The 14677-nt window shown below is 42.9% G+C and overlaps 1 protein-coding gene across 9 annotated transcripts in view; it reads left to right on the top strand.

Annotated features, from left to right (window-relative positions):
* Nucleotides 1-14677, top strand: part of FHOD3 (formin homology 2 domain containing 3) — a 173403-nt gene that overhangs the window by 25927 nt on the left and 132799 nt on the right. For all 9 annotated transcript variants that reach the window (XM_061565638.1, XM_061565637.1, XM_061565634.1 and 6 more), the window contains exon 3: nucleotides 13457-13521. In XM_061565638.1, the coding sequence (XP_061421622.1) occupies nucleotides 13457-13521 (65 nt within the window). The remainder of the gene's footprint in view (nucleotides 1-13456; nucleotides 13522-14677) is intronic.

Below are 14677 nucleotides of genomic sequence, written 5' to 3'. Positions count from 1 at the left end.
TGACGATTTATCAAATCGCAGGAGGGCGAGGTGAGAATTATTCGCAGACCTAACTAATTTCTGTCACACACTGCGGCATATTCCATTCTCTGTCAGACACTTCCAGACATCCGGACAGATTACTAGTTTTCTTGGTCTGTCGGGCTTGAATGCAGGTCAGCAAGCAAGTCTGGATTAGAGGACGATTTAGCCCCATTGTGAATGTTCACTTGTGGTCTTCAGCATCTGCTATATACCCACCACACCTTTGAAAGCAGTTTTTGGAGTGATTAATTCATTAATTTTCTCTCTTTGGTGTCAAGACATGTTTGAAACTCAGCACTATAGAATGTATATATATGTAAAAACAAACTCTTAATTGAGTTAGACATTTATAAATACAATTCTTATGCTTATTTATTATGTTTATTATTTGATTATTTCCCTTATACGTGACTTTACCGAGAGAACCAAGAATATGAATCCATGCAGTCACGAAAGCTTTAAATCGAAATTTGAGTTAGACATTGCTTGTAGTGGCAAGCCATTATTATTATTCTTTTATACGGTTGATGTAGACGCAGAGCAACAACGAGACAACCTGCGTCAGGATCAGCGGAGTGGTGTATCATCATCATCATCACTGAGATGTCTTCTTCGTATTTGTGGATTGGGACATTGCGTCGTTATACGCTGCACGGTCTGTTCTGGATGCCCACAGTCGCACACAGGAGGGTTTTTAATTTTCCATTTCGGCATCAGGTATTCGCATCTGCCATGGTTTGTGCAGATGCAGATTAGGGTGGACCATGAGCTTCGTGGAAGATCAAACCCAGGGATATTCTGCGTTGCGACGCCACTTATGATGTTTATGCCAGATGATAAAATACCGTTCTGGTGGTTAAACAGATGCCTTGTTAGAATGTTGTGTGCCGAGAACCTTCCACATTGGGGAAGGGAACAGTTCACTGCCAGTACGTGCGCTGATGAATCAGAATGCTCGCACATGCACACATGTATACAGTACTGTGATTATAAAGCAGAATGTTCTCTTACAAGGTTTGCATTTCGCCTACCGATGTAGTTTTACAGCTGGATTAAACAGATCGAATTCAAATAAGAATGTAACTCTACACTGTCTGAATTTAATCGAAAGCTCACCTTTGTGTGGTGGATAATCCTTGGTATCTGCACATGTCTGACACAAGGTGGTGTTTGCATGGGCATAGCAGCAAACATATATGATTGCCACATTTTCGACTATAGACCAAACCCAAACATATTTCTCAGTCAGCCTAGGTCTAACAAAACGGTTCCATTTACTGTACTGTGATAAAAGTTCAACACAATACCGATACCAGATCTCGGTACGAATCAATTCCTGCCTGCCGAACAATTCCTGGGCTGTCCTAGTCAAGTCCGGACCGGTGGCAATCCATGCCCGTGTATGAGTTGAAATTTTGGACACGTGGAGGTGGTGTGGGGGGAGTATGGATGGTGATGGAGGGTGCTGGAGTTGGGTTGTACTTTTCTCACGTTGCTTGAAACAATATGAGCATCGCTGCACGTCTTGTGAAAGCATATTGGGTCACGCGCAGCCACCAAAGACTTATACTTTGTTCAAGTTAAATACTGTAGGCTTAACATGTTAAGTTATGTACGTACACATTTTCATCCAATTTGCAACACTTAAATGGGGTTCAGCTGGAAATCACAACTGAATTGTGCCTTATGTAACAGAGCAATTGGTAAAGTTCAATTTGTTGTTTATTTAAGATAACTTAAATCTACATTTGTACATTTTGTATTGTATATTCAAAGGCGTTTGTCATCATAAATTCTAATTTATGGCAATACAAAAGTTAGTTAATATTTAACCCGCTCCTAGAATAAATATTACACCCTGCACATTATTTCAGCACATGGCATTTATAAAGCCACCGCGATTGAATTAGGCATTGCTTACAAAATAGCACTGTTTCATTGGCACAATAGTACATCTACAATAACTAAGAATATCAAAGATATGTCGTGGAACTACAGCATTTGATAATATAATCATTAAAATTAATGTTGACTTACATGGGTTTTTCAGAAGCATATTAACAAACCAGACTCAAACGCTAAAGTGATTCTTACGGATGGAAAATAATAATTTACCGTCGTTGTGAGAATGTTAATAACAAAATAAACAATGCCTGCTTTCCATAGCTGTTTGTCCATATACAAAAAAATTACACAACTTCTCAGCTGCACGGCCTTGCTAAGAATAGAACAGGCTTGGGCATTTGTTTAGCAACGAGGTGATCCGAACTAAGTAAGCAAACCAGCGGTGCACAATGAGTGAAACGATATCGCAATGTAAATACACAGTCTGTTACTGCTAGCTAGCTCGCGTCCCTTGACTACTACGCGTAACCACAACTCTGGCGTGCTGTTAAAACCAAGTGCAAGCTTGCCAGTGGGTGCATTTGTTTGATTGCGAACGGAAGACCAAACACTGTTTATTTTCCTCAGACATTCCAGTTGAGTTTGTCATGATACTAGGAGACAACACATGATGCGTCATTGGCCGACTGCAGTATTGGTGACCTGAAACTTCAAAGATCCAATCTCACCTGTTTGCAAGCAACTTAACTCGGTGGAGGAAGTGAACGCGCCTCACTGGCCGTGCTGTATTTGAAGTGGCAATTGAGCTCAGGTTACCTAAGAGCCAGAAATTGCGCTGATGTATCGTTGACGAGTATATATTGCGGTGAGTAGCGCTTGATTCACAGTGGGAATGGCGCAGGTTCAATCCCCTAGTGAGGGATCATTTCTGATTGTCACCTCCCTTGGGTAAATGAAATGAGTACCACTTTGAGCGTTCTCACTCGTGGTCACTCTATGTAGGAACTCGTCTCGGTCATGGGAAAGTTGGACTTCTACCACTGACTTAGGGCCGCCAACTTATATGAAATACATTCCAGTTCTCACCTGAACAGGAAAACTATTTGGCTTCGGCTTGACCTTCACTGTTGTGGTTACGAATTAGTTCAACAGGTTTTTGATGATAGTGGCAATGTGATCACGTTAAATTTGCTTTGCAGATCACTTTCCGTGCTTTCTACCGGGGGCTTCAAATACCCAGGGTTACCCGTGGCTAATAAGTGTGTTCAACCAATAATGCATTTTCATAAACGTCCCTCATTGTTAACTCTACGCATTTTGAGGACTCGGTCTCATATAGGGGTGCCGCGGTGGTGAGATGTTAACTCTCTCACCTGGTATGGAGGAGGTTGTGGGTTTGATCCCAAAACCCTGACGCCTGTATATTTGGAGTTTGTATGCTCTCCTCTTGGTCGTGTGGATTTGTCTCTGGGTCCTCTGCTTTTTCCGTCCACATTTAGAAACACGCGTTTAGAGTATTCGGCTGCTATATACATTTCCACATGATCAGCTACTTCGTTGAGCTATCATTTGTGGCCAGGCCCTTCTGGAAAACAGCAATATACCTCAGTGGGCCTTAGCTGGTCAAAAATGACTTTCAACCCATCCTTGCCATATTCAACTACCAATCTGCAAATAAAGAAACGGCTCATACTCCTCGCACTCCTAAAATGTAGAATTTTCTCCCATCATCTCTTTTCTCAGGCATTCGAGTAACATAGTAGCTCTCTCAACAACCTTAAAAAAGTGCCATTTGCCGCTGACCGCTGCTGGGTATCTTGGGCCTTTGCTCAGCAGCTGAGATTAACAACGCATTGCTATCCACAAATGGTCCACTCTTCCCTTGACCTGTCCAGAGTGTGCCTTTATGCTGCCCATGACCCCTGCGGTATAACAGCATGCCTTGTAATTATCTGTCCATTGTGATTGTTCAGGGCAAGTCTAGCCCTGCGAAACAGTGCGTTATTGTCGCAAAAAAACCCTTTTGTGTTTTGCAAAAGCACCAAGGTGAAACAGTTGAAGAGCCCAAGTACTGTACAATGTCTTAGGTCATTGTTTCTTTATTTCTCTATCCTTTCTCACGTGTTAATGTTTGCTCTTGAGTTCTACACAGCTGACAAAAAGTGTGTTGTGTATTATGCGCTTGGCTTGCTAACAATTGTGCATTTCCTGCTTCGTGTACTCCACGCGTGCATTTCGATAGCTATTTGAAAAAATCGTGAACACCATTCAGTAAATTTAGTTTGAGGTCAAATGCATAGTTTTGCATTGCGCAAGTCACACATATCGCATTTTCGCAATCACTGAGAAAACACAGACAAGCTGGAGAGCAACCAGATGGCGAGCTGGCACCAACAATTGTCCAAGTTCTGTGATTCCTCTATATATTTAGATGTTTTCATACTGTTCATGAGTGTTGATACGTGGGCAGGAAAACAGAGGAGCACCCAGAGACAACGCACTTGTGCGAGGAGGTCAAAACTCTAACCCACGCAGAAGGAACAGATGGTATTAGGCCACACTCTGCTTCACTGCATTCTACTGGCAGGGCAGGGAATGGCACCTCATGGCCCAATGGAAGGGAGTTTCACAACATTTGTGCAAACCACCAAACCTCGCTGCCTCCACAGGCCACGTGCACATCCACCACCCCCTGTGAATGTCGGCATTGACTTATTTGATTACCGCAGCAAATAATGTAATTAGACTAACGACATAACGCACTTTCTAATTAATAACGAGTCATGTGGAACCTTCTGTTATTTTGGAGAACCACAGTAGAATATGCATGCCTGGGTCGGTTATTGAGAGTGTATGAGGCTTAACACGATACATTAAAGAGGCAAACTAGAGCAGGATGGAGTGATTTTGGAAGAAAAAAAAATCTGAATTTGATCAGGAAACCCGACATAGCAATGGGCCTGCAGGTGACAGTTTTCAGTGCGTGTTTCCAGCACTGATGTGCGGATCTGTAACGTGGACACTGACAAATAAAACGGAGCAAAATATAAAAAAGCTTACTGAAAGAGCCTGGAGAAGGTGCATGCTTCTTGGAATGACATTGCACGGAGAGAAGCGCACGACACGTCGTGATTTAATTTATTTTATTTTCTACCTACGTGACTTTACCGAAAGAACCAAAGGGTATGGATCCCTGCAGTCACGAACGCACGTGTCGAGGATAAACAAACCTAATTGGAGACGTCATATCGACCGTTAACAAACACGTGAAGTGGGCATGGGCGCGACACGTGGCGGCCCAACAGGATTATGGCTGATGGAACGGTGACCAAAGGAAAGAGCGCGGGCACCAAGAGGATGACCATCGCAAAGGTGAAGCGATGGTGAGATCAGGCGACGTGCAGGAGAGAGAGATGAGAGAGATCGAGTGTGGCATCATGCACAGCAGCAGCATGAGGAACGTTGACGGCATGGAGAAGCATTCATCCAACAGTGGCTGACAATAATGGTGTCTGTTGATGATAATCATGTTGAGGTTATCTGGAAAGCAATGCGCTATAATGAAGGCTTTACCGCATTGAACACTTTAAACCGATCACACTGTAACTTCGTGCAATGCTGGACGGGCGTTATTCATTGTAAATGACATCAAAATAAACACGTCCCTGTTTAAGACATCTACATTCTCACGCGAGGCAGGCACGTGGCCAAGTTTAAATCATTGGCTTGATATTTGTTACGTTTGAGCCAGTCTGTGAACACGTAGTCTAGCGGCCAGAGAGCACTGACCGTGGTCGTCTCTGAGACCCGGGGCTCAAACACATTTAAAAATGTTAGCGCCACATTTCTCAAGAGCTGCCCAAACTTGGTCAAGCACTGACCACGTGAGTGCTCGCTAGAGGAAATGATCAACACGTTTTGTCTGCTGCCACGCTTTGCTTCTCTATTTGTGTACCCTCATCTTGGTGCTTCATATATATTTGTTTTTCAATTCACTTCAAAAGACATGTAAGGGCTATATTAACGATTCAAATCCAGTCGATGTTATTTTCATCGCGTGTGCCTCTTTCTATTGCAGCGGCTTCCATAATTGTTGATGCAACATTCGCTTTCCGAGCTCACTTAACCCGATTAAGCTCAAAGCAATCTTGAGCGAAACGTCCGTCGTATACTGACGTTGAATTAGGTCGTGAACTGTTAAAGACACCCATCAGGAGAGGCTTTATGAGTGAGAATTTGATCGATACACTGGACCACGTACAATTAATATCTCTTGTTGGGTCGTGGAGGGTCTATGACAATAATTTTGGCATAAAACTACCATGTCACCAAATCCAAAAACAAATACGTACCATTGCAATGGCTATGCAAACCTAGGCGTTTAGGTCTTCTATGTTGTGCAGGCAGGCCGTGGGGTTTAATGTTGCATGCTCTGTCTGCACTAAACATTTGCTGAAGAGTCGTTTTGCTATTGTTAGCTCGGTTGCGAGACTTCACTCAGAAAATATGCTCCCTATCCCCCCCCCCCACTTCAAAATAGCCTCGAACCTAAATACATCTCAACCACAAATTCAATACTGACTTCTGATGTACGACCAGCGTGAAGATTTGTGATGTTGGAAAACATATGCGACAAAAACGCATTTCTTTTTGGAGTGTGATCATTATTTAGATGCTTTGTGAGTTATTGTGGTGCAATAATTCTTCGTTATGCTTTATGTGTTGCAAGCGTTTATTGGACGTTTATAAAATGATGATGCAAACAAGACCACAAACAGGTTTTGGGTACAGGGTGCATTATTTGGTGGAAGAACAACTTCTCGTTACATGAGGTGACGGGCGCTCAAAAAATAATCAAATGTGAAAGTCTTTCTGTGATGACCTTGAGCTTTATTTCTTGTGAGCGTGACCAGAATTGGTTTACTTTGATTGCTGCCTTTAGGATGCAAAAACTGTAGGGCATTGTAAAAATATATATAACAACACCAAGTTGTAGTTTCCAGTTTAACTTGCAACTTTTTTTGTATCAGCCGTGGTGCGTTTCGTTAAACCCATAGGCTGTGATATTGATGCTAATGTTTGTTAGAATATTGTGATGGATCGTGATATCGCTTGTTACTGATTCGATCCAGTGGCTTGTGTTGGTCACAACAAAAGCATTAAATCAATATTACCACTCTCAGACGTGGCATATCACAGTCAGACATTTTCCTTGTAGCATTGTTAAACACGGCCTGCATATACTGATATGCATTACGGCTAGCTTCATGAAAAGTGCTTCATTGTCCCAGGCTAAATTGTTATACAAACATGGCTATTGGAAAATTCCAAAATGATGTTGGTGGCCAAATGTTAGTTATACGTTGTTTGTTTTATAATGGTGCTGTTTAGCATTCATCAGAGTTTATAGCGTTTTGGTGTCTGCTTTTGCGTTCCTTTGTGTGTGCATGTTGGAAGTAGGGGAACGGCAATGTCGTGGTTAGTCCATCGCGCCACGAACCCAGCGACACGAGTTTGATTCCCTCTCGCGGCCAACACCAGTGACGATTATCTGAACCGGTCCTGGGAATCCCCTAGGTCGACTCGGCCTCAAATGAGTACCTGGTGCAAGTGTGTGAACATCGTCGCCATGGAGACAAAGATGCCCGGGCGTGGTGCTGGCCATGCACACCTTTTGTGTGCCGTGCCGACCTTCATAGGTGTTCACGAACAGCACTTGCCCTAACAGTCTGTTAGAGGCTATATGGGGGATCTCTGCCTTTGTTCGATGAAGGGATCGCTCGGTGCATCTGCGCCTAAGCTGTATAAGCACTTGCCCGGCTGTCAGCTACTTCTGGTCAAGAATGCAGAGAATGAGCTGAGATTAGCTGAGAGGCAGCTTCCAGCAGCATATACAGTACAGTAACGAGCATTCAGAAGCCCTCTCTGAAGAGCAGACTGAACGTTATACTTAGCCGAGAGCGGCGATATTATAATACCGTTGTGATTCATGAGCGTGCGCCAGCGTTTATTGCAAAGTTATTTCCGACATTTTTCATGCTAATATAATCCTTCTGTTCAAATATAGGCAGTGTTCTGTGATCACTGTGCACCTTTGTACTTCTGTTACCACCACCACCACTACTACTACCTGTGCGTAGGACCATATTATCCACAGCAGGAATTCACTTTGAAGGCAACTAATGCTAGAATGTCAAACAGGTTCTCATTTATGATCGACCATTGATGAAAACCGTGCCGAAACGGCCAATAGGGCATGCTGGGTGCCAACTCGTCTGTTCAACGTGACATAAGTAGAATGAGGCCTCCGTATTAATAGCTTGTGCTTGCGAGCGTTTCTTTTGGGAGTTGGGCTGATGCCACTGAATTCTTTGCGACGGTCCCTTTAAACATTTTTATTATTATTATATTCCGGCGTGCCGTGTAAGCGTCTCGATGCGAAAAGAGTCCCGGCCTATAAACAGCGCACAGGCGCGACGCACCGGCTTGCATTCTGATCAATGGTCCAAACAAACGCTAAATATGAGATCGCTATAGCGGTATCACAGGCGGTGGAGTCATGCAGAGGCATTAATGGGTCGGCTACTAGCAGGGTGTCTCTTCTTGTCGGCCCGGAATCGTCAATCACATTCGATAACCATTTTCCCAATGAACTTTTCGATTTCGATTTAAAGCTTTCGTGACTGCAGGGATTCATCTTCTTGGTTCTTTCGGTAAAGTCACGTAGAAGGGAAGTAATAAAACAATAAAAATAAAACATAATAAAATAAAATAATTCTCACGACGTTTCGGGTACAACGCAAGCAGCGAACTTGACATTGCGTAAAAGTGCCGCTCTATTTGATGCCGTTTCATTGTGACGTTTTAGTTGGGGGTGCCGGGATGGGTGGTTAATGGTGGTGCTGTGTTCTTGATTTTGACCTGGGGACTCGTGAAGACGTGGCTCTGGGCAAAAGTAACAGACGAGTTATAAAGAAGTTTTGCGGTAATGCTGTGCCTCTGATACGTTCGTCACATGTGCAATGAGTTCAGTAGTCTCACTATGTTCGGCAATAACACTGCATATTCACTGAAGCAAAACCAACACAATAAATATATAACATAGGAAACACATTTGTAACCCATTAATACCCAGACCTGAGAGCACAAATACGGAACAGATGAAGAGTAGACATTTTTGCAGGTTCAGCAAGATTCGAAAAAAATAGGTTAAATAAATAGTATATTGAATTGCTTTAAAAAAATGCCATATTACCAGAATTAATTGTAAAATAGTTATATGTATTAATGTTACGTGCGTGCTATGGATTGAAATGTAAACGTCTACGCCAACCGTTGACCACATTCCTGTGTTCCGCACATTTTCATATATATAAACAAATTCATAATCAACGTTTTTGGGTTTAGATCGCGTTTATTTATAAATGTGTCGTAACCCTCCACCACCCGACACGGCCAATCAGTAAAAATGTGTCACGTTGACAAAGACAAATATTTCACCGCTTTAGCCCACCGGTGTGTTGAAGCCACAACATTTACAATTTGTAATCTGTGAAATAGGATGTTTGTTGAACTTCTTTTGCACCGTACGTAGCTGACCGTGCTAATTGGAGGTGTGTGTAAATCAGAGGTGCCGTGGCCAGGAATCAAACTCGGATCACCAGGATTTCATAGTGTAGTGCACAAACCACTGCACCACCACTCCACTCCCTTTAAAAAAAAAAACAAATATTGTGTTATATTTAAAAAAAAATCTCATCAAAATCCAGGTGTGTTAAGAGGAACACACATTTCTCGGGTGGATGTTTGACAAGGGGTGGGGCCAGCATGTCTGAAAATTATGAGCCGAGGTTGCACAGGATGGCTTTTGGCTACCTGCTCTGTGAGCAAAATATTTCACGTGAAATGTATTCCATGCAGGAAAGCAACTGACTCGTAGCCAAACGATCAGAATTCTGTGCATAAATCCAGCAGTGGTATTTAATTAGTTGCGCCGCAGACGAAGCGGTACCGCTTTACCGGCATGCGCCGTCGATCTCGCGAGCTCGGTGCCTGTGCCCTGGACGACATTGAAATATTGTTTGCCGAATATTTGCATGATTTATGCAGTATCAGTCTCGGCTCATGCGCCCCCCTCCCCCCAACCCCATTTGAAACACCTGCTTCAGTTGCTGCACGTGGCTAGTGGAAATGTGGAAGGTTAAAAGGTGATCGAAAAAAGCCATCCACTACTCCTTGCCTTCCTCCTTTTCTTCCAATAACAGCGACGGAGAATTGGTCCAAAATGGCCGTCACACCTGACCAAACAACAGTGGGATTAATGCGGCCTCCTCAGCAGCCACCGCACAAAATATATGAGCGGGCCATTTTAAATACCACGCTACGTTATGAAATATTTTTGCCATTTGGGGGAGCAATAATTCGTTTAATCGTTCATTCTCCGTGAGGATGACTTTGTCATTCAGCAGGGCATTAAAGGGAGCTTCATAGCAACAATCGCTTTTCTTTCTTCATTTTACTGTAATGCAAATCGTGTTTATTCAAGTCAATGTGTTTTATGTTCCGTAAAGCAAAGAAAGTGCGGATACAAAAACGCAAATTGGGGCCATGAACAGCATTGTCATATAACGATATGCGCTTTCACAATATTTTCAGTATGTTTTTTTTAATAATCGTGTATTTTTTTGCTGCATCTGTATTTATCTCAGTCAGTTCATCAGACAGTTTATTTCGGGTAAGGCCCATTGAGCTCAGAGGTTCTTTTTCAATGGCGATCCGGCCAAAATCGTAATCGTTGGATTGTTTCTGCTCTCGGTGCACCACCCATTTTTTGTATGAGCAAATAAGAGATTAAACCACTGCACTTAGTTCCACCATTGTTATAGTGTTAAATTTCTGCAGTAATCCTTGAGTACAAGGGCCATTATTAACGTTTTTAGAGGGGATTATGGCAACTTGACAGGGTATACTTTACGCAAAAAAAACCCCCACATTAAAATCAGTGCAGGTCATCAATGTAATACAGGGCTTTTCCGCCAGATATTATTGTGCACACGAGGGTAGTTTTCTTTAAGAAAGCACTATTTTTTTCCAACCATTTTTTCTTTATTGCAGAAGCAATAAAGCAAACTCCATTCCTCTGCTAAGAGGCCAAATTACAGCGCTGACAGTGGTAGAGGCGCAAGTGTTCTCAGGAGTGACATTTTTAGGAGCTATGATCCTATTTCACAGATTACAGGGATTAAGCTGGGTTGTGCTTCTCCACCTAAGCCACTTGCTCCTCAAGCCTACGCGTTCGTTCAAAGATGTTGTCCAATAATTGAGGCCCATCTGACAATCAATGTGATCTTTCAAAATTGTTGCGGGCAGCTATTGTGAAATGCTTTCGAGATAAGCCAAATTGTATTTATCGCCCATTGCATTTTGCCGAGGTGTTCATTTCTGATGCGTAGGGATTCACTGAGAAGTTATCGTGGCTCAGTCAAAGTACATTTCCTTATACATATACTGTATAGATGCACACAGCTGGATTGCTATGGAAAACTGTTGAATCTCTACAACATTTCATACCAGCTTTGGAGTATCGAGAAAGTGCTTTACCAGTTAGCCATTATCCATTGATGTTAATCGAATAGTAGTGTTAATAGTGTTAAGGTCCTCCAATAGCATGGCATTGAAATACACAAATAAGGTAGTGGATAAATAATGAATCAAACGATTACTTTACAACAATTTGTCAGTCCGCTGCTCAATTAAGGCTTCCACATAAACCAACACGCTCCGCTGGGCAGGGACCGTGGCTGGGAGGTGGGGGGATACCAGGACCGGTTTGGATACTATGAGGTACTTGTGTTAGCCTCAGCTCGGTGTCAAACCCAGATCACTGGGTTCACACCACCGTGTGCTAACCACTGCACCACTGAGCCTCCGTATCCACCATCATTCAGGGCACCACGGTGGTGAGATGTTAACTACCTCGCCTGGTATGCAGGAGGTCGAGGGTTCTATTCCAAACCCTGAAGCCTGTGTATTTAGAGTTTGCATGCTATGCCCGTGGTGAAATAAAAACGATATTTGAATATAGTAGTAGGTTTTTACCCTTTTAAACTGGTACAAAACTGACACCTTAATTCAAGGCATCATGTTTGCAATAACCACAACACAAGTAGTCAAAAAAGCAAACAAAAAGAAGCAACTCTGATAATGATAATAATATGCATTGTCCTTGAAGTTGATTAGTCCCCATTGGTGTTGGACCAGATGACACCAGAAGGCATACAACTCAAACACAGTGCAATATCAGAGTATTGAGAGCTCGGGGTAAGCATTTACACTATGAGATATCTTTTACCAGTGGCAAAATATATTTTGCCACTGGTAAAATAGATCTCATAGTGATATTTGAATAGTTTAGTTTAATAGTTTCGTTTAATCATTTACCTGAAACTCGTACAATAGCGACTGCCAATGGACTGCATGACCATCGCGATGGCATAGGGATGACGATTATCTGTTACCATGGTGTGATGGAGAAAGCTACGGTATGACGTTCGAGTGAAATAAAGTGTTGTGTGCAGATAAAATAAAATAAATCGTGATAACCACTTCCACTGCTGGTAGGAAAAACCTAGCAATGAATACCAACATTGTATGAATAATGGATAAAGGACCCCCCTATATTTGTGGTTCTGATGGATGATAAAGCCAAGTGCTGCCAGGGAAAGCTTGTTTCTTGGCATGCTGCATTGGGTGGACTGTGTGACTTTGCACCATGCTCAGCTCGCATCATTCTTTCCTAGCAACACCTGGAACACACCAAGACATTTGCAGTTAGGTGGCTTGACATGGGGAGGTCCTCCTCCCTGGGTACAGACGCAGGGATTGAACCCTCGCGACCGAGGTGGCAGCACCATTACCTGAGCCGGCACTGCGGAAATGAATGCGGCGGTATGAATACGTACACGGTACAGTAATACACATGTGGTAACAGTTTGGATGTGACCATTGCACACGTTTACATTTTTATTTATTATTTCATTTGGCCACGCTCTAATACGTTATTGGGGCAATGAAAACAACGTCGCTTTCTGTGTTGAATTGCTGTGCGTGGGAGTGTGGTCAGCAGGGCCGTATACTGAGCTGTGAATTATATTGATGTGCCCTTAAAGTCGGTGGATTCAATGGATGAATGGACACTGACGCAGCTTCAGGAATCTCAGTTGCCCCTGTATTGCTGATCGCTTGTGTTTGAAATGTTCCTTTTATTTTGTATCCAGCACAAAGTCTCGCTCTTTGCCCCTCTCTCTCCCCTCGCTCTCGCTCGCTCGCACGCACGCTCACACTTTCACTTGCATCTCAAGAGGTGTTTTGTCCACCGTGTCCAAGGGAGATTTGGCTCGGGCGAAAAAAAATCTTTTTGAAGTTGATTAAAAATCGGCTGCTTGGACTGTCCTTGACCCTACATCGTTGTTTTTTTTTTATAAGCTAAAGGAAGTTATTATGGCACAGAATAATTACATCGTGTGTCTGTCTTCTTTCCCTGTGCCCTCCATCCTGTTTGCCCCACACCCCTATCTATCGCTTGCAGGAGATCCAAGAAACAAAGTATCGTTTTGAGAACCCAGCTCTCGGTGCGGGTGAATGCATGCATCGGTATGTTGCCTACCGTTGGCATTAAGCACCCACACAAATGAAAGCATTGATACACACACACACACACGCTTGCAAATTCGTGTGCGCGTCATTAAATACAGTCACGCAGCTAAAGTAATGCAATCGCTTCCCTGTGAGCTTGGGGATATTGGTAGCCTGATATTGTGGACAGAAACTGACTTAGCAGTCTGTTATGTTTTGCGGCAGAAGTAGACACATGTTGTCATCTAAAGTCTGCATTGCATGCTTTGTGCATATGCCACATGTGTACGAAGGTTACGGTGCAATTGAAACAAGTCACTCCAAAGTAATGTTAAGTTTTATTTAAACCTCACTTTGAAAGATATCACACAGCAGATATAACTCAGCAGATGCATTAAAAGGTAATGTATATTCGAGTATTTAATTAGCTCTGCTCAAAAATAGATTTCCTTCTGTTTGAACATACAGTACACTGCATATATGTGTGTATGCATGTGTTTTTAAAATGCCAGCCCTATCTTTAATACCCATGCTGCAGATTAGTCATTACCCTTGTACATACTCACATTTCCTATATGAATTGTTGACTAATAACAATAATAATTTATAACCCTGAGTTTATTTTCGCAAACTCTGGAACGTGATTGTGTGGTCATACATTCACTCTGTACGCTATGTGGCAACCGTTTAATCTCGCGTGTATATAAAAAAACTGGTGTTACCACGGCAGCTTACACACACACACAACTCACTCTGATCTCAGCCGTGGCACAAACTCAAGTAAACACGTTCAAAGCTGCGTATCGCGGTGGTTGCACGTTTCATATAATCTTTTGCACTTAAAAGGCCGTGTCGCCTGCACTGTGAGATTTTTCAGACTTCTTTCTGCGGGCAAGGTCTATGCCAGGGGTCGGCAACCAAAATAACAAGAAGAGCCATTTCTTTCCAATTCGGTACAAAATTCAGTATTTCAAGAGCCGCAATGCATCTGAGTACATACGTACTCATCGTCAAGAAGCAGCCCGTAAAGAGCCGCATGCGGCTCCGGAGCCGTAGGTTGCCGACCCCTGGTCTATGCCAACCAACTGTCACTAATGGATGTGGTAAATGCTATCATATTTGTTGTTGTTGTTGAATAGCCAACGCATAACATACAGCTTCAGCATTTAGTCTT

The sequence above is a fragment of the Lethenteron reissneri genome, chromosome 35 (genome assembly GCF_015708825.2).
Source record: "Lethenteron reissneri isolate LAM-NWPU_2019-01 chromosome 35, ASM1570882v1, whole genome shotgun sequence".
In the NCBI taxonomy this organism is placed as follows: domain Eukaryota; kingdom Metazoa; phylum Chordata; class Hyperoartia; order Petromyzontiformes; family Petromyzontidae; genus Lethenteron; species Lethenteron reissneri.
The sequence above is the reverse complement of the archived record's forward strand: the minus strand, read 5'-3'. Positions and strand labels throughout refer to the sequence as shown.